Consider the following 26,630-nt stretch of genomic DNA (forward strand, 5'->3'; position numbering starts at 1 on the left):
GGTTAGTTAGTTTGGTTGGTTTCCTTAGTGTTGTTGGTATTACTGTTAGATGGATGGTTAGTTAGTTTGGTAGGATTCCCTAGTGTTGTTGGTATTACTGTTAGATGGATGCTTAGTTAGTTTGGTTGGTTTCCTTAGTGTTGTTGGTATTACCCTAGATGGATGGTTAGTTAGTTTGGTTGGTTTCCTTAGTGTTGTTGGTATTACTCTAGATGGATGGTTAGTTAGTTTGGTAGGATTCCTTAGTGTTGTTGGTATTACTCTAGATGGATGGTTAGTTAGTTTGGTTGGTTTCCTTAGTGTTGTTGGTATTACTGTTAGATGGATGGTTAGTTAGTTTGGTTGGTTTCCTTAGTGTTGTTGGTATTACTGTTAGATGGATGGTTAGTTAGTTTGGTTGGTTTCCTTAGTGTTATTGGTATTACTGTTAGATGGATGGTTAGTTAGTTTGGTTGGTTTCCTTAGTGTTGTTGGTATTACTCTTAGATGGATGGTTAGTTAGTTTGGTTGGTTTCCTTAGTGTTGTTGGTATTACTGTTAGATGGATGGTTAGTTAGTTTGGTAGGATTCCTTAGTGTTGTTGGTATTACTCTAGATGGATGGTTAGTTAGTTTGGTTGGTTTCCTTAGTGTTGTCGGTATTACTGTTAGATGGATGGTTAGTTAGTTTGGTTGGTTTCCCTAGTGTTCTTGGTATTACTCTAGATGGATGGTTAGTTAGTTTGGTTGGTTTCCTTAGTGTTGTTGGTATTACTGTTAGATGGATGGTTAGTTAGTTTGGTTTGTTTCCTTAGTGTTGTTGGTATTACTCTAGATGTATGGTTAGTTAGTTTGGTAGGATTCCTTAGTGTTGTTGGTATTACTATTAGATGGATGGTTAGTTAGTTTGGTAGGATTCCTTAGTGTTGTTGGTATTACTGTTAGATGGATGGTTAGTTAGTTTGGTAGGATTCCTTAGTGTTGTTGGTATTACTCTTAGATGGATGGTTAGTTAGTTTGGTAGGTTTCCTTAGTGTTGTTGGTATTACTGTTAGATGGATGGTTAGTTAGTTTGGTTGGTTTCCTTAGTGTTGTTGGTATTACTGTTAGATGGATGGTTAGTTAGTTTGGTTGGTTTCCTTAGTGTTGTTGGTATTACTGTTAGATGGATGGTTAGTTAGTTTGGTTGGTTTCCTTAGTGTTGTTGGTATTACTCTAGATGGATGGTTAGTTAGTTTGGTAGGATTCCTTAGTGTTGTTGGTATTACTGTTAGATGGATGGTTAGTTAGTTTGGTAGGATTCCTTAGTGTTGTTGGTATTACTCTAGATGGATGGTTAGTTAGTTTGGTTGGTTTCCTTAGTGTTGTTGGTATTACTGTTAGATGTATGGTTAGTTAGTTTGGTAGGATTCCTTAGTGTTGTTGGTATTACTGTTAGATGGATGGTTAGTTAGTTTGGTTGGTTTCCTTAATGTTGTTGGTATTACTCTAGATGGATGGTTAGTTAGTTTGGTTGGTTTCCTTAGTGTTGTTGGTATTACTGTTAGATGGATGGTTAGTTAGTTTGGTAGGATTCCCTAGTGTTGTTGGTATTACTGTTAGATGGATGCTTAGTTAGTTTGGTTGGTTTCCTTAGTGTTGTTGGTATTACCCTAGATGGATGGTTAGTTAGTTTGGTTGGTTTCCTTAGTGTTGTTGGTATTACTCTAGATGGATGGTTAGTTAGTTTGTTAGGATTCCTTAGTGTTGTTGGTATTACTCTAGATGGATGGTTAGTTAGTTTGGTTGGTTTCCTTAGTGTTGTTGGTATTACTGTTAGATGGATGGTTAGTTAGTTTGGTTGGTTTCCTTAGTGTTGTTGGTATTACTGTTAGATGGATGGTTAGTTAGTTTGGTTGGTTTCCTTAGTGTTATTGGTATTACTGTTAGATGGATGGTTAGTTAGTTTGGTTGGTTTCCTTAGTGTTGTTGGTATTACTCTAGATGTATGGTTAGTTAGTTTGGTAGGATTCCTTAGTGTTGTTGGTATTACTATTAGATGGATGGTTAGTTAGTTTGGTAGGATTCCTTAGTGTTGTTGGTATTACTGTTAGATGGATGGTTAGTTAGTTTGGTAGGATTCCTTAGTGTTGTTGGTATTACTCTTAGATGGATGGTTAGTTAGTTTGGTAGGTTTCCTTAGTGTTGTTGGTATTACTGTTAGATGGATGGTTAGTTAGTTTGGTTGGTTTCCTTAGTGTTGTTGGTATTACTGTTAGATGGATGGTTAGTTAGTTTGGTTGGTTTCCTTAGTGTTGTTGGTATTACTGTTAGATGGATGGTTAGTTAGTTTGGTTGGTTTCCTTAGTGTTGTTGGTATTACTCTAGATGGATGGTTAGTTAGTTTGGTAGGATTCCTTAGTGTTGTTGGTATTACTGTTAGATGGATGGTTAGTTAGTTTGGTAGGATTCCTTAGTGTTGTTGGTATTACTCTAGATGGATGGTTAGTTAGTTTGGTTGGTTTCCTTAGTGTTGTTGGTATTACTGTTAGATGTATGGTTAGTTAGTTTGGTAGGATTCCTTAGTGTTGTTGGTATTACTGTTAGATGGATGGTTAGTTAGTTTGGTTGGTTTCCTTAGTGTTGTTGGTATTACTCTAGATGGATGGTTAGTTAGTTTGGTTGGTTTCCTTAGTGTTGTTGGTATTACTGTTAGATGGATGGTTAGTTAGTTTGGTAGGATTCCCTAGTGTTGTTGGTATTACTGTTAGATGGATGCTTAGTTAGTTTGGTTGGTTTCCTTAGTGTTGTTGGTATTACCCTAGATGGATGGTTAGTTAGTTTGGTTGGTTTCCTTAGTGTTGTTGGTATTACTCTAGATGGATGGTTAGTTAGTTTGGTAGGATTCCTTAGTGTTGTTGGTATTACTCTAGATGGATGGTTAGTTAGTTTGGTTGGTTTCCTTAGTGTTGTTGGTATTACTGTTAGATGGATGGTTAGTTAGTTTGGTTGGTTTCCTTAGTGTTGTTGGTATTACTGTTAGATGGATGGTTAGTTAGTTTGGTTGGTTTCCTTAGTGTTATTGGTATTACTGTTAGATGGATGGTTAGTTAGTTTGGTTGGTTTCCTTAGTGTTGTTGGTATTACTCTTAGATGGATGGTTAGTTAGTTTGGTTGGTTTCCTTAGTGTTGTTGGTATTACTGTTAGATGGATGGTTAGTTAGTTTGGTAGGATTCCTTAGTGTTGTTGGTATTACTCTAGATGGATGGTTAGTTAGTTTGGTTGGTTTCCTTAGTGTTGTCGGTATTACTGTTAGATGGATGGTTAGTTAGTTTGGTTGGTTTCCCTAGTGTTCTTGGTATTACTCTAGATGGATGGTTAGTTAGTTTGGTTGGTTTCCTTAGTGTTGTTGGTATTACTCTAGATGGATGGTTAGTTAGTTTGGTTGGTTTCCTTAGTGTTGTTGGTATTACTGTTAGATGGATGGTTAGTTAGTTTGGTAGGATTCCTTAGTGTTGTTGGTATTACTGTTAGATGGATGGTTAGTTAGTTTGGTAGGTTTCCTTAGTGTTCTTTGTATTACTCTAGATGGATGGTTAGTTAGTTTGGTAGGATTCCTTAGTGTTGTTGGTATTACTCTAGATGGATGGTTAGTTAGTTTAGTTGGTTTCCTTAGTGTTGTTGGTATTACTGTTAGATGGATGGTTAGTTAGTTTGGTTGGTTTCCTTAGTGTTGTTGGTATTACTGTTAGATGGATGGTTAGTTAGTTTGGTTGGTTTCCTTAGTGTTGTTGGTATTACTCTTAGATGGATGGTTAGTTAGTTTGGTAGGATTCCTTAGTGTTGTTGGTATTACTGTTAGATGGATGGTTAGTTAGTTTGGTTGGTTTCCTTAGTGTTGGTATTACTGTTAGATGGATGGTTAGTTAGTTTGGTTTGTTTCCTTAGTGTTGTTGGTATTACTCTAGATGGATGGTTAGTTAGTTTGGTTGGTTTCCTTAGTGTTGTTGGTATTACTCTAGATGGATGGTTAGTTAGTTTGGTTGGTTTCCTTAGTGTTGGTATTACTGTTAGATGGATGGTTAGTTAGTTTGTTTGGTTTCCTTAGTGTTCTTGGTATTACTCTAGATGGATGGTTAGTTAGTTTGGTTGGTTTCCTTAGTGTTGTTGGTATTACTGTTAGATGGATGGTTAGTTAGTTTGGTAGGATTCCTTAGTGTTGTTGGTATTACTCTAGATGGATGGTTAGTTAGTTTGGTAGGATTCCTTAGTGTTGTTGGTATTACTCTAGATGGATGGTTAGTTAGTTTGGTAGGATTCCTTAGTGTTGTTGGTATTACTGTTAGATGGATGGTTAGTTAGTTTGGTAGGATTCCTTAGTGTTGTTGGTATTACTCTAGATGGATGGTTAGTTAGTTTGGTTGGTTTCCTTAGTGTTGTTGGTATTACTCTTAGATGGATGGTTAGTTAGTTTGGTTGGTTTCCTTAGTGTTGTTGGTATTACTGTTAGATGGATGGTTAGTTAGTTTGGTAGGATTCCTTAGTGTTGTTGGTATTACTCTAGATGGATGGTTAGTTAGTTTGGTAGGTTTCCTTAGTGTTGTTGGTATTACTCTAGATGGATGGTTAGTTAGTTTGGTTGGTTTCCTTAGTGTTGTTGGTATTACTCTAGATGGATGGTTAGTTAGTTTGGTAGGATTCCTTAGTGTTGTTGGTATTACTCTAGATGGATGGTTAGTTAGTTTGGTTGGTTTCCTTAGTGTTGTTGGTATTACTGTTAGATGGATGGTTAGTTAGTTTGGTAGGATTCCTTAGTGTTGTTGGTATTACTGTTAGATGGATGGTTAGTTAGTTTGGTAGGATTCCTTAGTGTTGTTGGTATTACTGTTAGATGGATGGTTAGTTAGTTTGGTTGGTTTCCTTAGTGTTGTTGGTATTACTGTTAGATGGATGGTTAGTTAGTTTGGTTGGTTTCCTTAGTGTTGTTGGTATTACTGTTAGATGGATGGTTAGTTAGTTTGGTTGGTTTCCTTAGTGTTGTTGGTATTACTGTTAGATGGATGGTTAGTTAGTTTGGTAGGATTCCTTAGTGTTGTTGGTATTACTCTAGATGGATGGTTAGTTAGTTTGGTAGGTTTCCTTAGTGTTGGTATTACTGTTAGATGGATGGTTAGTTAGTTTGGTTGGTTTCCTTAGTGTTGTTGGTATTACTCTAGATGGATGGTTAGTTAGTTTGGTTGGTTTCCCTAGTGTTCTTGGTATTACTCTAGATGGATGGTTAGTTAGTTTGGTAGGATTCCTTAGTGTTGTTGGTATTACTCTAGATGGATGGTTAGTTAGTTTGGTAGGATTCCTTAGTGTTGTTGGTATTACTCTAGATGGATGGTTAGTTAGTTTGGTTGGTTTCCTTAGTGTTGTTGGTATTACTGTTAGATGGATGGTTAGTTAGTTTGGTTGGTTTCCTTAGTGTTGTTGGTATTACTGTTAGATGGATGGTTAGTTAGTTTGGTTGGTTTCCTTACTGTTGTTGGTATTACTCTAGATGGATGGTTAGTTAGTTTGGTAGGATTCCTTAGTGTTGTTGGTATTACTCTAGAAGGATGGTTAGTTATTTTGGTAGGATTCCTTAGTGTTGTTGGTATTACTGTTAGATGGATGGTTAGTTAGTTTGGTAGGATTCCTTAGTGTTGTTGGTATTACTGTTAGATGGATGGTTAGTTAGTTCGGTTGGTTTCCTTAGTGTTGTTGGTATTACTGTTAGATGGATGGTTAGTTAGTTTGGTTGGTTTCCTTAGTGTTGTTGGTATTACTGTTAGATGGATGGTTAGTTAGTTTGGTTGGTTTCCTTACTGTTGTTGGTATTACTGTTAGATGGATGGTTAGTTAGTTTGGTAGGATTCCTTAGTGTTGTTGGTATTACTCTAGATGGATGGTTAGTTAGTTTGGTAGGTTTCCTTAGTGTTGGTATTACTGTTAGATGGATGGTTAGTTAGTTTGGTTGGTTTCCTTACTGTTGTTGGTATTACTCTAGATGGATGGTTAGTTAGTTTGGTAGGATTCCTTAGTGTTGTTGGTATTACTCTAGAAGGATGGTTAGTTATTTTGGTAGGATTCCTTAGTGTTGTTGGTATTACTGTTAGATGGATGGTTAGTTAGTTTGGTAGGATTCCTTAGTGTTGTTGGTATTACTGTTAGATGGATGGTTAGTTAGTTCGGTTGGTTTCCTTAGTGTTGTTGGTATTACTGTTAGATGGATGGTTAGTTAGTTTGGTTGGTTTCCTTAGTGTTGTTGGTATTACTGTTAGATGGATGGTTAGTTAGTTTGGTTGGTTTCCTTACTGTTGTTGGTATTACTGTTAGATGGATGGTTAGTTAGTTTGGTAGGATTCCTTAGTGTTGTTGGTATTACTCTAGATGGATGGTTAGTTAGTTTGGTAGGTTTCCTTAGTGTTGGTATTACTGTTAGATGGATGGTTAGTTAGTTTGGTTGGTTTCCTTAGTGTTGTTGGTATTACTCTAGATGGATGGTTAGTTAGTTTGGTTGGTTTCCTTAGTGTTGTTGGTATTACTCTAGATGGATGGTTAGTTAGTTTGGTAGGATTCCTTAGTGTTGTTGGTATTACTGTTAGATGGATGGGTAGTTAGTTTGGTAGGATTCCTTAGTGTTGTTGGTATTACTCTAGATGGATGGTTAGTTAGTTTGGTTGGTTTCCTTAGTGTTGTTGGTATTACTCTAGATGGATGGTTAGTTAGTTTGGTAGGATTCCTTAGTGTTGTTGGTATTACTGTTAGATGGATGGTTAGTTAGTTTGGTTGGTTTCCTTACTGTTGTTGGTATTACTCTAGATGGATGGTTAGTTAGTTTGGTTGGTTTCCTTAGTGTTGTTGGTATTACTCTAGATGGATGGTTAGTTAGTTTGGTAGGTTTCCTTAGTGTTGTTGGTATTACTCTAGATGGATGGTTAGTTAGTTTGGTAGGATGGGTTCTAGTGAGATATTATTGAAAAATTCAACATCCTTATGTTGTACCAACAAATGACTTTGAACTTGAACTATCAGTCCTTAATTATTACACCTGACTGATCTTCTACAAGAGGGACACGACTGGGATACGTGGTTGTCTCTATCTTCTGATGGATGCACTTTGTAAGTTGCTCTGGATAAAAGCGTCTGCTAAATGACAAAAATGGAGAAAAAAATGTTGGATATTTTGGATTTACAATTTTAGCGCTAAATTCGAAAATATCATACTTCACCTAAGGATGATAAAGTCTATTGCTTATTCAATATATGATTGACAGCACAACCCCATTCTCCCCATGATTATACACATTATTTACTATTCACAACAATATAATTATTGATCTCCCTCGGAGTAAATTGCCACCCGTTCTCTTACTTAAACTGGTATTGATCCTAAGCCCTGTTTAAACAGATTTAGAAAAGCCATGATAATGACTATACTGGCTGTTCTATGTTATGCTAATGTAATGCAGATTGATTTCTAACAGGAGGTCACCCTCAGTCTCAGTGAGAGCTGTGCATGTATGATCAACCTACACACCTCAGTCTCTCTAGCTATAGACAGTATACTTACATGACCTCACCATCAGCTCTGCGTGTATGATCGACCAATCTCCAGTCCAGAAACAGTGTACATACAGTACATGACCTATGTAGTCTACATAAGAGCTACATAGACCTACATTCACTGAGTGTACAAAACATTAAGGACACCTGCTATTTCTGTGACACAGACGGACCAGGTGAATCCAGGTGAATCCAGGTGAATCCAGGTGAAAGCTATGATCCCTTATTGATGTCACTTGATAAATCCACTTGAAGGGGAGGAGACAGGTTAAATAATGATTTTTAAGCCTTGAGACATTGAGACATGGATTGTGTGTGCACCATTCAGAGGGTGAATGGGTGAGACAAATTGGGCAGCTAATAATCCCCCACTTCAGCTTCCCCTTGGTGAATGTGAATTTGGCTGTGCCTGCCTGCCCCCTATGCTCTGCTCCCTTCCCCTTGTTAAGTGTGAGTTCTGCTGTGCCTGTCTCCCCCCTTTGCTCTCCCCGGCAACGAGTTCCGCTGTTTCATCCTCCCCCCTCTGCTCTCCCTCCCCATGCATTCTGCTGTGCTCTTCCTGCCTCCCCCCTCTGCTCTCCCTCCCTCTTCCTGCGTGTTCACATCAACAGCTCTATTAATAGGCTATGGGAGAGCAGAACAGAGCAGAGCTGCTGGAGAGAGATGGCTGCAGGCACTGCCTGCTGTCAGTAGTTCACTAGTAGGTCTCCTCTGCTGTAGAGGGCTTGGTTATTCACTCTGCTGCTTCCCAGTCTGTATGGCCTAGTAATGTGGCCCTACTCAGGAGAGCAGCTGTGCACTAAGGTCACTGTGTAGAACAGAAGAGGGGATATGACTCAGCTGAAGTCAATACGAGAGCATGTGGACTTCTATGTCTTGTGTGTTTAAATATCACATGTATTGGAGGTGCTCATGAATACGTATAATATGTTTCGTATGGCTCTGAGGCCAGGCTGTGTGCGTATGTGTTTGGTTTTGAGTGAAGATATGGTCTAATCCTGTCTCTTCTCTCTCTCTCTCTCTCTCTCTCTCTCTCTCTCTCTCTCCCTCTCTCTCTCTGTAGCTTCCCACTATCACTCTCCCCTCTCTCTCTCTCTCTCTCTCTCTCTCTCTCTCTCTCTCTCTCTGTCTCTTCTCTCTCTCTCTCTCTCTCTCTCTCTCTCTCTCTCTCTCTCTCTCTGTCTCCTCCCTCTCTGTCTCTTCTCTCTTCTCTCTCTGTCTCTTCCCTCTCTCTTCCCTCTCTCTCTCTCTGTCGCTTCCCACTATCACTCTCCTCTCTCTCTCTATCTCTTCTCTATCTCTCTTCCCTCTCTCTCTCTTCCCTCTCTCTCTTCCCTCTCGCTATCTCTCTTCTCTCTATCTGTCTCTTCCCTCTATCTGTCTCTTCCCTATCTCTCTCTTCCCTCTCTCTCTCTCTTCCCTCTCTCTGTCTCTTCTATCTGTCTCTTCCCCCTCTCTCTCTCTGTCTCTTCCCTCTCTCTGTCTCTTCTATCTGTCTCTTCCCCCTCTCTCTCTCTGTCTCTTCCCTCTCTCTCTCTCTCTCTCTCTCTCTCTCTCTCTCTCTCTCTCTGTCTCTTCTCTCTCTCTCTGTCAAGGTTTTGATCAGTAACCATGGTCAAATATTTAGCCACGGTGTACTGTCCATTTAGGACTGCAGTTTGCATTGTGTTTGTGCTTGTGTTTCCCAATAAGCAATTGAGTTTTGTCTCTTCCGTCTCTCTCTCTCTTTGTCTCTTCCCTCTTCCCTCTCTCTGTCTCCTCTCTCTCTATCTCTTCTCTCTATCTGTCTCTTCCCTCTCTCTCTCTTCCCTCTCTCTCTGTCGCTTCCCACTATCTCTCTCCTCTCTCTCTATCTCTTCTCTATCTGTCTCTTCCCTCTCTCTCTCTTCATCTCCTCTCTAGCTTCCCTCTCTCTCTTCTCTCTATCTCTCTTCTCTACTATATCTGTCTCTTCTCTCTGTCTCTTCTCTCTCTATCAGTCTCTTCCCTCTCTCTGTCTCTTCTCTCTGTCTCTTCTCTCTCTATCTGTCTCTTCTCTCTCTATCAGTCTCTTCCCTCTCTCTGTCTCTTCTCTCTGTCTCTTCTCTCTCTATCTGTCTCTTCCCTCTCTCTGTCTCTTCTCTCTGTCTCTTCTCTCTCTATCTGTCTCTTCCCTCTCTCTGTCTCTTCTCTCTGTCTCTTCTCTCTCTATCTGTCTCTTCTATCTCTCTGTCTCTTCTCTCTGTCTCTTCTCTCTCTAACTGTCTCTGTCTCTTCTCTCTCTCTGTCTCTTCTCTCTGTCTCTTCTCTCTCTATCTGTCTCTTCTCTCTCTCTGTCTCTTCTCTCTGTCTCTTCTCTCTCTAACTGTCTCTGTCTCTTCTCTCTCTCTGTCTCTTCTCTCTGTCTCTTCTCTCTCTATCTGTCTCTGTCTCTTCCCTCTCTCTGTCTCTTCTCTCTGTCTCTTCTCTCTCTATCTGTCTCTTCCCTCTCCCTGTCTCTTCTCTCTGTCTCTTCTCTCTCTATCTGTCTCTTCCCTCTCTCTGTCTCTTCTCTCTGTCTCTTCTCTCTCTATCTGTCTCTTCCCTCTCTCTGTCTCTTCTCTCTGTCTCTTCTCTCTCTATCTGTCTCTGTCTTTTCCCTCTCTCTGTCTCTTCTCTCTGTCTCTTCTCTCTCTATCTGTCTCTTCCCTCTCTCTGTCTCTTCTCTCTCTATCAGTCTCTTCCCTCTCTCTGTCTCTTCTCTCTGTCTCTTCTCTCTCTATCAGTCTCTTCCCTCTCTCTGTCTCTTCTCTCTCTATCTGTCTCTTCTCTCTGTCTCTTCTCTCTATCTGTCTCTTCTCTGTCTCTTCTCTCTCTGTCTCTTTTCTCTCTATCAGTCTCTTCCCTCTCTCTGTCTCTTCTCTCTGTCTCTTCTCTCTCTATCTGTCTCTTCCCTCTCTCTGTCTCTTCTCTCTGTCTCTTCTCTCTCTATCTGTCTCTGTCTCTTCTCTCTCTCTGTCTCTTCTCTCTGTCTCTTCTCTCTCTAACTGTCTCTGTCTCTTCTCTCTCTCTGTCTCTTCTCTCTGTCTCTTCTCTCTCTATCTGTCTCTTCTCTCTCTCTGTCTCTTCTCTCTGTCTCTTCTCTCTCTAACTGTCTCTGTCTCTTCTCTCTCTCTGTCTCTTCTCTCTGTCTCTTCTCTCTCTATCTGTCTCTGTCTCTTCCCTCTCTCTGTCTCTTCTCTCTGTCTCTTCTCTCTCTATCTGTCTCTTCTCTCTCTATCTGTCTCTTCCCTCTCCCTGTCTCTTCTCTCTGTCTCTTCTCTCTCTATCTGTCTCTTCTCTCTCTATCTGTCTCTTCCCTCTCCCTGTCTCTTCTCTCTGTCTCTTCTCTCTCTATCTGTCTCTTCCCTCTCCCTGTCTCTTCTCTCTGTCTCTTCTCTCTCTATCTGTCTCTTCTCTCTCTATCTGTCTCTTCCCTCTCTCTGTCTCTTCTCTCTGTCTCTTCTCTCTCTATCAGTCTCTTCCCTCTCTCTGTCTCTTATCTCTGTCTCTTCTCTCTCTATCTGTCTCTTCCCTCTCTCTGTCTCTTCTCTCTCTATCTGTCTCTTCCCTCTCCCTGTCTCTTCTCTCTGTCTCTTCTCTCTGTCTCTTCTCTCTGTCTCTTCCCTCTCTCTCTGTCTTTTCCCTCTCTCTCTGTCTTCTCAATTCAATTCAATTCAATTCAAGGGGCTTTATTGGCATGGGAAACATGTGTTAACATTGCCAAAGCAAGTGAGGTAGATAATATACAAAAGTGAAATAAACAATAAAAATTAACAGTAAACATTACACATACAAAAGTTTCAAAAGAATAAAGACATTACAAATGTCATATTATTTATATATACAGTGTTGTAACGATGTACAAATGGTTACTGTACAAAAGGGGAAAATAAGTAAGCATAAATATGGGTTGTATTTACAATGGTGTTTGTTCTTCACTGGTTGACCTTTTCTTGTGGCAACAGGTCACAAATCTTGCTGCTGTGATTTCACACTGTGGTATTTCACCCAGTAGATATGTGAGTTTATCAAAATTGGATTTGTTTTCAAATTCTTTGTGGGTCTGTGTAATCTGAGGGAAATATGTGTCTCTAATATGGTCATACATTTGGCAGGAGGTTAGGAAGTGCAGCTCAGTTTCTACTTCATTTTGTGGGCACATAGCCTTTCTTCTCTTGAGAGCCATGTCTGCCTACAGCGGCCTTTCTCAATAGCAAGGCTATGTTCACTGAGTCTGTTCATATTCAAAGCTGTCCTTAAGTTTGGGTCAGTCAAAGTAGTCAGGTATTCTGCCACTGTGTACTCTCTGTTTAGGGCCAAATAGCATTCTAGTTTGCTCTGTTTTTTTGTTAATTCTTTCCAATGTGTCAAGTAATTATCTTGTTGTTTTCTCATGATTTGGTTGGGTCTAATTGTGTTGCTGTCCTGGGGCTCTGTGGGGTGTGTTTGTGAACAGAGCCCCAGGACCAGCTTGCTTAGGGGACTCTTCTTCAGGTTCATCTCTCTGTAGGTGATGGCTTTGTTAAGGAAGGTTTGGGAATCACTTCCTTTTAGGTGGTTGTAGAATTGAACAGCTCTTTTCTGGATTTTGATAATTAGCGGGTATCGGCCTAATTCTGCTCTGCATGCATTATTTGGTGTTCTACGTTGTACACAAAGGATATTTTTGCAGAATTCTGCATGCAGTCTCAATTTGGTGTTTGTCCCATTTTGTGAATTCTTGGTTGGTGAGCGGACCCCAGACCAAACAACCATAAAGGGCAATGGGTTCTATGACTGATTCAAGTATTTTTAGCCAGATCCTAATTGGTATGTTGAATTTTATGTTCCTTTTGATGGCATAGAATGAATGCCCTTCTTGCCTTTGTGGAAGTTATCTGTGGCGAAGTTACCTGTCTTCTCTCTGTCTCTTCTCTCTATCTCTCCTCTCTCTCTTCTCTCTTTATCTATCTCCTTTCTCTGTCTCTTCCCTCTCTCTATCTCTGTCTCTTCTCTCTATCTGTCTCCTCTCTTTCTCTCTCTTCATCTATCTCCTCTCTCTGTCTCTTCCCTCTCTCTCTCTATCGCTTCCCACTATCTCTCTCTATCTCTTCTCTCTCTGTCTCTTCCCTCACTCTCTCTCTATCTTCCCTCTCTCTATCTCTCTTCTTTCCTCTATCTGTCTCTTCTCTCTATCTGTCTCTTCCCTCTCTCTGTCTCCTCTCTCTGTCTCTTCCCTCTCTCTCCCTGTCTCTTCCCTCTGTCTCCTCTCTCTCTATATATATATATCTTCTCTCTCTCTATCTGTCTCCCCTCTATCTATTCTCTCTCTGTGTCTTCCCTCTCTCTATCTGCACTGATACTTTTACATTTAATTTGAAAACATGGCTCAAATCTATCCAAACCTGTACACATGAGTTATCTGTGGTTCCTCATATGTAAGATGACAGTTGATGATAGTGTTTTTATTACAAATAAGTTATTGTTGTTGGAATGATGATATCTCTACTTTTATCCAATGTAAAACAACAAAAAAATTCAAATGTTGCTACATAAGACCGATTTGAGCCGGTCGGTCACATATTTACATTTACATTTGAGTCATTTAGCAGACGCTATTATCCAGAGCGACTTACAGTAGTGAATGCATACATTTCATACATTTTTTCTCCGTACTGGTCCCCCGTGGGAATCGAAATGTATATTTCGATAATATATTATTGGATGTAATGTATTTGCATTTTGTATTGTTTTAGTGAGTATGTGTATTGTGACTGTGTAAAGGTCCTTACCTGTCCTGGGACTACAGGTGCAAATGAGCTTTTGGCTAACCCCGGCACATTTACATGGATGTTGCATTATTGTAATATTGATGTTGATTAATGTGCATTGTCCCCTATAAATAAATAGATATCGTATATGTCTCTTCCCTCTCTCTCTCTGTCTCTTCTCTCTCTCTATCTCTCTTCTCTCTATCTGTCTCTTCACTCTCTCTATCTGTCTCTTCTCTCTCTCTATCTCTCTTCTCTCTATCTGTCTCTTCACTCTCTCTATCTGTCTCTTCTCTCTCTCTATCTCTCTTCTCTCTATCTGTCTCTTCACTCTCTCTATCTGTCTCTTCCCGCTATCTGTCTCTAATCTCTCTCTCTCTGACCTCTGTCTCTTCCCTCTCTTTCTCTGTCTCTTCCCTCTATCTGTCTCTTCACTCTCTCTCTGACCTCTGTCTATCTATCTCTTCCCTCTCTCTATCTGTCTCTACTCTCTCTCTATCTGTCTCTTCCCTCTCTCTATCTGTCTCTTTCCTCTCTCTCTCTGTCTCTTCCCTCTCTCTTTTCTCTCTGTCTTCCCTCTAACTATCTGTCTCTTCACTCTCTCTCTCTCTTCCCTCTCTATCTCTTTTCTCTCTGTCTCTTCCCTCTCTCTATCTGTCTGTTCTATCTCTATTTCTTCTCTATCTGTCTCTTCCCTCTCTCTAACTATCTATTCCCTCTCTCAGCCTATGTGTTGCAGGTGAAGGTGGAGATGGAGCTGGAGATCCTGCAGTGTGAGAAGATCAAGGCTGTCAGGGAGGAGCAGCTGGAACGACTCACCCAGATCTGCCAGGAACAGGCAGTAAGTCCCCGCACCATCACCTCACAGATACCGTTGAGACTAGGGTTAGGGTTATGGTTGAAGCTAGGTTATGGTTGAGGCTAGGGCTAAGGTTGAACCAGGATTTTTTTTTATTAATAATAATTACATTTATTTTACCTTTATTTAACCAGGTAGGCCAGTTGAGAACAAGTTCTCATTTACAACTGCGACCTGGCCAAGATAAAGCAAAGCAGTGCGACAAAAACAACAACACAGAGTTACACATGGGATAAACAAACTTACAGTCAATAACACAATAGAAAAATCTGTATACAGTATAGGCCAATAGGCCAATAGTGGCGAAAGTAATTACAATTTAGCAATTAACACTGGAGTGATATACAGTTGAAGTCGGAAGTTTACATACACCTTAGCCAAACACATTTAAACTGAGTTTTTCACAATTCCTGACATTTAATTCTAGTAAAAATTCCCTGTCTTAGATCAGTTAGGATCACCACTTTATTTTAAGAATGTGAAATGTCAGAATAATAGTAGAGAGAATGATTTATTTCATTTTTTATTTCTTTCATCACATTCCCAGTGGGTCAGAAGTTACATACACTCAATTAGTATTTGGTAGCATTGCCTTTCAATTGTTTAACTTGGGTCAAACATTTCAGGTAGCTTTGCACAAGCTTCCCACAATAAATTGGGTGAATTTTGGCCCATTCCTCCTGACAGAGCTGGTGTAACTGAGTCAGGTTTGTAGGCTTCCTTGCTCGCACACGCTTTTTCAGTTCTGCCCACAAATTTTCTATAGGATTGAGGTCAGGGCTTTGTGATGGCCTCTCCAATACCTTGACTTTGTTGTCCTTAAGCCATTTTGCCACAACTTTGGAAGTATGCTTGGGGTCATTGTCCATTTGGACGACCCATTTGCGACCAAGCTTTAACTTCCTGACTGATGTCTTGAGATGTTGCTTCAATATATCCACATAATTGTCCTCCCTCATGATGCCATCTATTTTGTGAAGTGCACCAGTCCCTCCTGCAGCAAAGTACCCCCACAACATGATGCTGCCACCCCCGTGCTTCACGGTTGGGATGGTGTTCTTCGGCTTGCAAGCTTCCTACTTTTTCCTCCAAACATAATGATGGTCATTATGGTCAAACAGTTCTATTTTTGTTTCATCAGACCAGAGGACATTTCTCCAAAAAGTACGATCTTTGTCCCCATGTGCAGTTACAAACCGTAGTCTGGCTTTTTTTATGGCGGTTTTGGAGCAGTGGCTTCTTCCTTGCTGAGCGGCCTTTCAGGTTATGTCGATATAGGACTCATTTTACTGTGGATATTGATACTTTTGTACCTGTTTCCTCCAGCATCTTCACAAGGTCCTTTGCTATTGTTCTGGGATTGATTTGCACTTTTCGCACCAAATTACGTTCATCTCTAGGAGACAGAATGCGTCGCCTTCCTGAGCGGTATGACGGCTGCATGGTCCCATGGTGTTTATACTTGCGTACTATTGTTTGTACAGACGAACGTGGTACCTTCAGGCATTTGGAAATTGCTCCCAAGGATGAACCAGACTTGTGGAGGTGTACAATTTTTTCTGAGGTCTTGGCTGATTTCTTTAGATTTTCCCATGATGTCAAGCAAAGAGGCACTGAGTTTGAAGATAGGCCTTGAAATACATCCACAGGTACACCTCCAATTGACTTAAATGATGTCAATAAGCCTATCAGAAGCTTCTAAAGCCATGACATCTGTTTAAAGGCACAGTCAACTTAGTGTATGTAAACTTCTGATCCACTGGAATTATGATACAGTGAATTATAAGTGAAATAATCTGTCTGTAAACAATTGTTGGAAAAATGACTTGTCATGCACAAAATTATAGTTTGTTAACAAGAAATTTGTAGAGTGGTTGAAAAACGAGTTTTAATGACTCCAACCTAAGTGTTTGTAAACTTCTGACTTCAACTGTATGTGCAGATGAGGATGTGCAAGTAGAAATACTGGTATGCAAAAGAGCAGAAAAACAAAAAACAAATATGGGGATGAAATAGGTAGTTGGTGTCGTGGAATATTGCCTCAGAAACATAACACTCTTACCAGAACTTGTGAATTCAATATAGACTTTAATACAGAGTAGCAAAGCCGAGCCCTTCCATGAAAAATACTAAATTGTCATATTATAGAGTCCTGCCTTTATAGGATTCTGTCTTTGCATAACATATAGAGTCCCCTCCCTCTATATGAAAATAGCTTTCCTTGACCTTTCTCCATCTGAGTTCTTGCTTGTTAATGCCCACATCTGACAGCTGTATAGGTTATAATGGTAGCAGGGCCTGGTCATATATGTTCCATTCCTTATATGGCTATTGTCACGGCTGTCGTAGGAAGGAGCGGACCAAAGTGCAGCGTGTGTGTCGTTCCACATTTTATTTTCACCCTGAAACTATGCAATACATACACATAAACTAAAGAACGAAAAACAACAAACCGTAACGCAGAGTTGAAACATACACTAACTCAAAAACAATCTCCCACAAACCCAGGTGGGAAAAACACCTACTTAAGTATGATCTCCAATTAGAGACAACGATGACCAGCTTCCTCTAATTGGAGATCATCCCAAACAAAACCCAACATAGAAATACAAAACTAGAACATAACAACATAGAACATCTAAACTAGAAAACCCCCCTGTCACGCCCTGACCTACTCTACCATAGAAATAACAGCTTTCTATGGTCAGGACGTGACAGCTATTCTGTCTCAGCTCTTCAAAGTGGACAGCCTAAATGCTGCTAATAATGGACCATAGTCATGAGTTTTGCTCCCACATAATCCTCCCTTTGAGACTAAACAGTCTCACACAAAAACACACAAATAAATCAAAGGCAAGGGAGCATCAATCATCAAGCACTGGGCAGACTTCCCCCTATCTGGCCTAACAATTGGGACTCCATAAACTCAAAGAAGACCGGATCAAACATCTCCATTCATATACAATGGAAAGAAATAAAAGATCCAATCTGTAGAAATACAAAGTAAAATCAAACTGAAAATACAATGTAAAAGCATTATCATGTAATACATCCTTGCCTGAGGTTATCTCAGTTATGTAAAACATAAAGAAAATAAGAAAACCCTTATAATGTCATTCTAAATACGACACTTAAACAAGATCCTTCCTTGCAGACACCTCTGTTACAACAGTGAAATCACAAATGAAAACACCTGTTAAAGGACTAAGGACATGGTCCGTGGACACTTGTAACCAGAATTTCCCCATGTTACCTACTAGTTTAAGTAAACAAAATTCAGGAGTTCTAACTTCATTTATCCCTTGTCAAAGGTAGAAAGGAAATAGAAAATACACTCCATAGTATGTGATTACAAGGTTATACATATTGCAGCAGTCCAGTTTTCAATCAAGCACATTAGAATCAGGTGCTTTACTGAGAATCACCATGATCATTGCAATCATGTCGTCCTCCTGGAGTAACCCCATTTACCTAAAGCTAAATCCAACCAGTCCCAACCATGGGTTCATGGTCCTGAACCTCTTGTCACAATCCCTTCAGTTTGGTCATAGCTAAAGGAAAAGTTCCATCTAGTACATTGTTATTATTAGGTGTTATCCAAAGAAATATTGATTCAAACCCTGATTTAACCTCATCTCTTGCTTTGTATTCATCAAGAACTCCTCTCTGCTGTCCACTTGCATCTAGGTATACTTTTGGATCTGATTCATAGGCTCTCCTTACTCTATGTTTTACAGACTCATCCTGCTGTGATTTAATGGTAGACACCTTTTGGGAAGACATTCAAGAGTTTGTTCTGCCCACACATCCTGAAACTATCAGCTATACCTTTACCAACTCCTGCAGTTTCTAACACCCAAATAGTTTAACAATTAACTGTAGTGTTTCTCACATCTATCCCACTATCTCCATAGCTGTAGAAACATTCATATTTACTTTTTACAATAGTAAACCTATCATTATGTGGACCGTTTAATTCAGTTCTTATGTCATATGTTGCACATTCATGTTCTCCCAACATAGTTTTGTTTAATTCACTTCTACCTTTAGTGCTACCTAATGCCAACCTGCATTCTATGTTACACAAAGGAATGTAGTATTTTCTCTGAATACATTGAACATTTTCCATTTAACACATTCTTCAAATGATGCAAGTTCAGGTACTATTAAAAGATCAGACAAAGGTGATTTGCTACACAAAATGCAATTGTCCATCCTATGTTTAGCTGTTGTGTACTTATACCACTTATACAAGCCATTTGTTATTGCTTTTCAATTTTTTTGATCAATGTTTGATCCTGGGGTAGTTTCTTCATTGTAGCTACACCAGTTGGTAACAGATGTCCAGACTTTCTGCATCAACCCACTTTCTTGTGGTTTTGCTATTGTCTTAGTTGGTGTACTATTCTCTAGTGGGAGGTGATTTTACAATTTCTTCTAGGTTTGTCGCTGGTGCTGTCTAGACCATTCTACCGTTCTTCATCTGTCTTGGTTCACTGTCTGTTAGAAAGACCATGTGAGAACAGATAAGTTAATGATAAGAAAGTGTCCATTCCATTCTCCTGTCGTTGTTTCTTCGTCCCCTTGGACAGCACCTCTGTCAGGGGTATCTGCCAGCGTAGGTATGTCATCAGGAGCAACAGGCATGTCGCTCCTCCCCATCCTTGGACTCTCTGGATATTCAGGAGAGAGTGTCTGTTGGCTGTTGGAAGTTGCTCCTTGATCAACCTCATCTTCAGCTTCTTCCTGGCCCCTGCCTGGACCCTGCCTGGCCCCTGCCTGGCCCCCGCCTGGCCCCTGCCTGGTGCATCGATCTCCTCTGCTCCCGTTCCCTTTGGACACCCACCTGGTGTATCAGCATCCTCTGCTCCCGTTCCCTTTGGACACCCACCTGGTGTATCAGCATCCTCTGCTCACGTTCCCTTTGGACACCCACCTGGTGTATCAGCATCCTCTGCTCCCGTTCCCTTTGGACACCCACCTGATGTATCAGCATCCTCTGTTCCCGTTCCCTTTGGACACCCACCTGGTGTATCAGCATCCTCTGTTCCCGTTCCCTTTGGACACCCACCTGATGTATCAGCATCCTCTGCTCCCGTTCCCTTTGGACACCCACCTGATGTATCAGCATCCTCTGCTCCCGTTCCCTTTGGACACCCACCTGGTGTATCAGCATCCTCTGCTCCCGTTCCCTTTGGACACCCACCTGGTGTATCAGCATCCTCTGCTCCCGTTCCCTTTGGACACCCACCTGGTGTATCAGCATCCTCTGCTCCCGTTCCCTTTGGACACCCACCTGATGTATCAGCATCCTCTGCGTCTTCATGGCCTGGTGGTTGTCTCCTCCTTTCCGACGGGACTTTGGTAGAGTGGTTTAGATGGTACCACGTGTTGCTTCCTTTCACCTGGACAGCAGTTAACGTTGTTCGAGCCACCTTGTAGGGACCCTCCCTCCTTGGCTCATTCCATTTTTCCGGAACACTCGGACCTGGTCACCTTGGATCACCAGACGTGGAACCTCTGGTCCTGGTTCAGGTTTCTGCCTTCTTTCTGTGAGGCATTCAAACTTAGAGACTTATGGCCTCTGTTTTAAGGTCACATCATACACCCTCTTATTTCCATCACTCATCACACAACAACTAACATTCCAGCTGAAGCTGGCGACCCCCTCTCCTTCTGGTTCCTAAGCATAAGACTTGGAAAGCAAAAAACAAAACATAACAGTATTGACAATGTGATATGTTATGCATAAATATATTCATGAAACCCGAAATCTGAGACCATGCCAATTCCCATTCTCTCTTCACCTGACTCTATGCCTCCAGGATACTTTTCTGCTGGACTAAAAGCCCTAAAAAGCTTCCTCATGCTTCCACCCAGTCTTCCCCTTTCGGCCCCAGGTTCTGAGAGGTGTTCCCAAATCATGTCATTTTCACTTTGTTTCCCATCTCCTCCATTTCAACTGATAGGCATGTGCACATCCCTAATCAACATTATATCTTCTGTATCAACATTATATCTACTGTATATGCTTTTACATCAATGCCTTCAACATGTTGTTTAGAGTACAATTACCCTAACATCTATCCTCTTTCACATGATGCATTAACCAATAAAACAAGTAGCTCCCAAACCCAACCCATCTGTATGTCTACAGTGGAATCTAGTCAGTCAGTCAGTCTCTCTCTCTCTCTCTCTCTCTCTCTCTCTCTCTCTCTCTCTCTCTCTCTCTCTCTCTCTCCGCGTCTTCTGTCATGGTGTTTTCCAGCTCACCCATTATTCAGCTGGACCTTACTTCTTGTGAGAATTATGCACCCACCGAAGAGAAACATGACGATCTTTACCACTGCAGGTGCTGTAAGAAGTATACCCCCAGCCTGGTGTATCTTGATGTACACTCAATCTCCAGAATTCAGCCCGTGCCCTTGGTTATTTCTGGCTTCTTATGAGCTGCTTTTCTCCTGAGGACATACACACTAACACATGGGTTATTTCCTGACAACAGACTTTCTTCTTATGTCAAGATCACTACTTCCTAATATTTAAATAACATCCCACCTAGTCAACAGCCAGTGGAATCGTGTGGCGTGAAATACAAATACCTCAAAAATGCTATAACTTCAATTTCTCAAACATATGACTATTTTACACCATTTTAAAGACAACACTCTCGTTAATCTAACCACATTGTCCGATTTCAAAAAGGCTTTACAGCGAAAGCAAAACATTAGATTATGTCAGGAGAGTACCCTGCCAAAAATAATCACACAGCCATTTTCAAAGCAAGCATATATGTCACAAAAACCAAAACCACAGCTAAATGCAGCACTAACCTTTGATGATCTTCATCAGATGACACTCCTAGGACATTATGTTATACAATGCATGCATGTTTTGTTCAATCAAGTTCATATTTATATCAAAAACCAGCTTTTTACATAAGCATGTGATGTTCAGAACTAGCATACCCACCGCAAACTTCCGGTGAATTTACTAAATTACTCACGATTAACGTTCACAAAATACATAACAATTATTTTAAGAATTATAGATACAGAACTCCTTTATGCAATCGCGGTGTCAGATTTTAAAGTAGCTTTTCGGCGAAAGCACATTTTGCAATATTCTGAGTACATAGCCCGGCCATCACGGCTAGCTAATTTGACACCCACCAAGTTTGGCCCTCACCAAACTCAGATTTACTATAAGAAAAATTGTATTACCTTTGCTGTTCTTCGTCAGAATGCACTTCCAGGACTTCTACTTCAACAACAAATGTTGTTTTGGTTCCAAATAATCCATAGTTATATTCAAATAGCTCCGTTTTGTTCGCGCGTTCAGGTCAAATGCGAGCGCATTTCGTGACAAAAAAATTCAAAATATTCCATTACCGTACTTCGAAGCATGTCAAACGTTGTTTAAAATCAATTTTTATGCAAATATTCTCGTTAAATAGCGATAATATTCCAACCGGGCGATGTTGTATTCATTCAAAGAGAGAAAGAAAAACATGGAGAATTCACATGAATGCGCATCTCCAGTGTCACTGTTCTCAGCCTGACCACTCACAAAATCTCCTGCTGTTTTTCGCCCAGAGACTGGAGAGAAGTCATTCCACTTTCTGGCGCTTTCTGAGAGCCAATGGAAGCCTTAGAAAATGTCACGTTACAGCAGAGATGCTGTATTTTCGATAGAGATGCCACAGAAGGAGAACAAATTGTCAGACAGGGCACTTCCTGTATGGAATCTTCTCAGGTTTTGGCCTGCCATATGAGTTCTGTTATACTCACAGACACCATTCAAACAGTTTTAGAAACTTTAGAGTGTTTTCTATCCAAATCTACTAATTATATGCATATTCTCGTTTCTGGGCAAGAGTAGTAACCAGTTTAAATCGGGTACGTTTTTTATCCGGCCGTGCAAATACTGCCCCCTAGCCCCAACAGGTTAAAACAAAAATAAATTGACCAGACAAGAAAAGAGAAAAATAAATTATAATAACTGCATATTTGTAATAAATGACCACTACTCATAATGTAACTAAACCTGGGGAAAACGTCCATCCGTTACATTCTATGCCCACTAGTCATAATGTAACTAAACCTGGGGAAAACGTCCATCCGTTACGTTCTATGACCACTACTCGTAATGTAACTAAACCTGGGGAAAACGTCCATCCGTTACGTTCTATGACCACTACTCGTAATGTAACTAAACCTGGGGAAAACGTCCATCCGTTACGTTCTATGACCACTACTCGTAATGTAACTAAACCTGGGGAAAACGTCCATCCGTTACATTCTATGACCACTACTCGTAATGTAACTAAACCTGGGGAAAACGTCCATCCGTTACGTTCTATGACCACTACTCGTAATGTAACTAAACCTGGGGAAAACGTCCATCCGTTACGTTCTATGACCACTACTCGTAATGTAACTAAACCTGGGGAAAACGTCCATCCGTTACGTTCTATGACCACTACTCGTAATGTAACTAAACCTGGGGAAAACGTCCATCCGTTACGTTCTATGACCACTACTCGTAATGTAACTAAACCTGGGGAAAACGTCCATCCGTTACGTTCTATGACCACTACTCGTAATGTAACTAAACCTGGGGAAAACGTCCATCCGTTACGTTCTATGACCACTACTCGTAATGTAACTAAACCTGGGGAAAACGTCCATCCGTTACGTTCTATGACCACTACTCGTAATGTAACTAAACCTGGGGAAAACGTCCATCCGTTACGTTCTATGACCACTACTCGTAATGTAACTAAACCTGGGGAAAACGTCCATCCGTTACGTTCTATGACCACTACTCGTAATGTAACTAAACCTGGGGAAAACGTCCATCCGTTACGTTCTATGACCACTACTCGTAATGTAACTAAACCTGGGGAAAACGTCCATCCGTTACGTTCTATGACCACTACTCGTAATGTAACTAAACCTGGGGAAAACGTCCATCCGTTACGTTCTATGACCACTACTCGTAATGTAACTAAACCTGGGGAAAACGTCCATCCGTTACGTTCTATGACCACTAGTCATAATGTAACTAAACCTGGGGAAAACGTCCATCCGTTACGTTCTATGACCACTAGTCATAATGTAACTAAACCTGGGGAAAACGTCCATCCGTTACGTTCTATGACCACTAGTCATAATGTAACTAAACCTGGGGAAAACGTCCATCCGTTACGTTCTATGACCACTAGTCATAATGTAACTAAACCTGGGGAAAACGTCCATCCGTTACGTTCTATGACCACTAGTCATAATGTAACTAAACCTGGGGAAAACGTCCATCCGTTACATTCTATGACCACTACTCATAATGTAACTAAACCTGGGGAAAACGTCCATCCGTTACGTTCTATGACTACTACTCATAATGTAACTAAACCTGGGGAAAACGTCCATCCGTTACGTTCTATGACCACTACTCATAATGTAACTAAACCTGGGGAAAACGTCCATCCGTTACGTTCTATGACCACTAGTCATAATGTAACTAAACCTGGGGAAAACGTCCATCCGTTACGTTCTATGCCCATGTTATGTTGGTCTCTTTCTTCTCCATCCTTGGGTGTTATCGCAAAACACAGACTATATACCTTTTATGCAATTAATTATATCAATACAATTTAACATTAAAATTCTAATGACATAATAAAACAAAATAAACAAAAACCTTTAATCTATCATTCTGTAAGTTCTGACAACCTCCCTGTCTCAGGATTGGTTTCCAGAGCTTCCCTAGGCCTAGTAAATTTAAACAGTTCTATATCCAAATCAGAACTAAAACGTTTTATAAATTGTCCAACCCAAATTCAGAATAACAGTCCTTAGTGCTTACTTTAACTCAAATTCGACCTTCTCAATTCAACACACTTCATCCCTTTAAATAATTTACATTTATACTAAAAAAACTTTTAGTATCAGTAATATCTATTCTCATTACAGCCCCCCTTTGTCCCTGTTTTTCTGTCATGAGTGGCCTAGTAATGAAAGGTCAGTAACCCGTTCCCCTTTAGTCTTCCTTTCTCCAGCACATATCATTCCAGCATGTCTATTTCAGATATAGTTCACAGGTCATCAGACACAGTTGTCCCTCACTCTTCAGCCGGTTAGGGAGGGTTTGAGCTTCACACACACTTGTTGTGGTAAAAATATCTCTCCCATGCATTAAAGCATTCTGACGTCACCTTCCATGATAACTCCCTTATTCTACTGGCGATCTCTCAGACGAGTTACAGATCATGTAATCAACATAACCCCTCGCAGAAACCCACACTCCAATATCCCAATGTTGCAAATTTTGTAATGAAACAAAAACACAAAATGAAATCATCTATACTTACATCATAATCCATTTGGAGTAACATTTACATTTTAGTCATTTAGCAGACACTCTTATCCAGAGCGACTTACAGTAGTGAGTGCATACATTTTTTAAATAATTTTTCCCCCCATTTTGTTCCCCCGTGGGAATCGAACCCACAACCCTGGCTTTGCAAACACCATGCTCTACCAACTGAGCCATACTGTCATCCCTTGTTAACATATAATTCCCTTCTATATGCAGACTGAACAAAGCACATTTGTATATTTACTCAAAGATCATAACCCCAGGGAACTGATCATTTCCCTATAAACACGATTCAATAACATTTTCAATCAAAAAAGAAACATATTTGAGTAACTAGTCAATTTAAGATTACAACTCTTCATAATTTTCCGAAGGAAATTATAGAATTTCAAAGTAATTGTACACTTTGAATAGAGACTGGTGTTTCTTAGTCATTTTATATTTAAATCCCACCTGTTCCGATCATTTCTAGTGAAGTTGATCAGTCTTCACGGGAAATGTTTAGGATTCAGGGCATTTGACACCATTAAAATGTTTCCACTCCCTTCTCTTTCCCTGTCCTTCAGAAACAACTTAAATACATTTTCAAAAACATTTCCATCCTTCTGCATACCCAATTTGAAACTGAATTGAAAAGACCCCTTCCAAAACAAATCCACTAATACATATTCATTCCCGGTAATTGGTGTGTACTTGCTGGTAAACCATAGGTCAAGGACACACAGGAACCGGCCTCACTTATCCGGAACTCCATTTATAGCCTAATTCAGATACTTTTACTTTTTAAAATGGCCGACTATCACTAACTGCTTTCCCCAGTGTTGCAGTCTCCAAGGACATTTCGACAAGAGAAAATGAAACCCCTTCTGGAAAAGAAAGTGTACATTTCGTTAACATTCACAATGTTAGCTTTTAATCAGCAAGCCAATAGTATTACTTATATAACGAACACGATCATCGTAAGTCCGCTGTCCTTAATCCAATCACTAAATGTTTGTTTCAATCCACCACAATGTTCATAAACTAACTAAAACATTTTAAAAGTTCATTTTAAATTTGGCAATCCCAATGCTGGCGCTTAACCAAATTACTTTTTTAACTCGACAAACATTTCCTCACACTCTTGATTCCATTCTATAAGTGTCTTAGCAGTTTCAGAGAATGACGGTATAAAATGTCTAACAAAATTGAAAACCCCTTAAGTTTTCCTGAGCATGTGAGGAGAGTTTAGCCATGCCACAGAACGCATAGTTTCTACCCATTTCACATTTACATCATTTAGCAGACGCGCTTATCCAAAGCGACTTACAGTAGTGAATGCATACATTTCATACTTTTTTCCCCCGCACTGGTCCCCCGTGGGAATCGAACCCACAACCCTGGCGTTGCAAACACCATGCTCTACCAACTGAGCCACACGATCCCAGGTTCTCTGTATCTTGCCCTCAGAAATTGAAAACGTCAAATATGTTACATTTTGCTTTGCCTGTTCCTCCAACTAATTTACTAAGGTGGTGATCTCTCATATAAGTTTATTTTCCGTCTTTCGACGCTAATAACAAATCATCATATTTTATCACCACGGAAATTATTGTTTCAATGCAAAATGATACCAAGTGGGACTATTTGTAAATCCCATCGGTACTCTAATAAAAGTTAGGTAAAACTTGATCTAATGTCTTCCATCACATATAAACTGTCATCTCTATGAACCACTCATTGATCGATCAGAGACTATACACCGCTAGGTGAAAGTTCCATTCTTACTAACCTCAAAACGATTGGTTGTTGCTCTTTTGAAAAAGATGCAAACTCTTGTATAGCTGCATTTCCTGCTAATGCACTAGGTTCCAGTGTCACCTTACACTCATTCTTCCCATACCCGATAGTCCCACATCTAAAACAGGGAGCTTTCTTCTTATGCTCTGATATTCTCTATGGCTCTACTAACCCCTCGCACGTCTGCGAGGCGAGCAGAGCCAGATCTGGCCCCCATCGTAATGTATTTTCTGATGATGGAATGCTGACATCAAAATGCTGGTAATTTGAGCTTCTTATTCTGGTTTTATGTGATTGTTTCAATTCATAATTGC

At 40.3% G+C, this 26,630-nt stretch overlaps 1 protein-coding gene across 1 annotated transcript in view; it reads left to right on the forward strand.

Moving 5' to 3' along the window:
- Window positions 1–26,630, forward strand: part of LOC106587632 (transmembrane protein 266) — a 121,900-nt gene that overhangs the window by 84,713 nt on the left and 10,557 nt on the right. Inside the window, exon 8 of the mRNA XM_014176200.3 lies at window positions 14,024–14,139. Within this exon, the coding sequence (XP_014031675.3) occupies window positions 14,024–14,139 (116 nt within the window). The remainder of the gene's footprint in view (window positions 1–14,023; window positions 14,140–26,630) is intronic.

Source organism: Salmo salar, chromosome 26 (genome assembly GCF_965601325.2).
Source record: "Salmo salar chromosome 26, fSalSal1, whole genome shotgun sequence".
NCBI classification, from domain to species: Eukaryota; Metazoa; Chordata; class Actinopteri; order Salmoniformes; family Salmonidae; genus Salmo; species Salmo salar.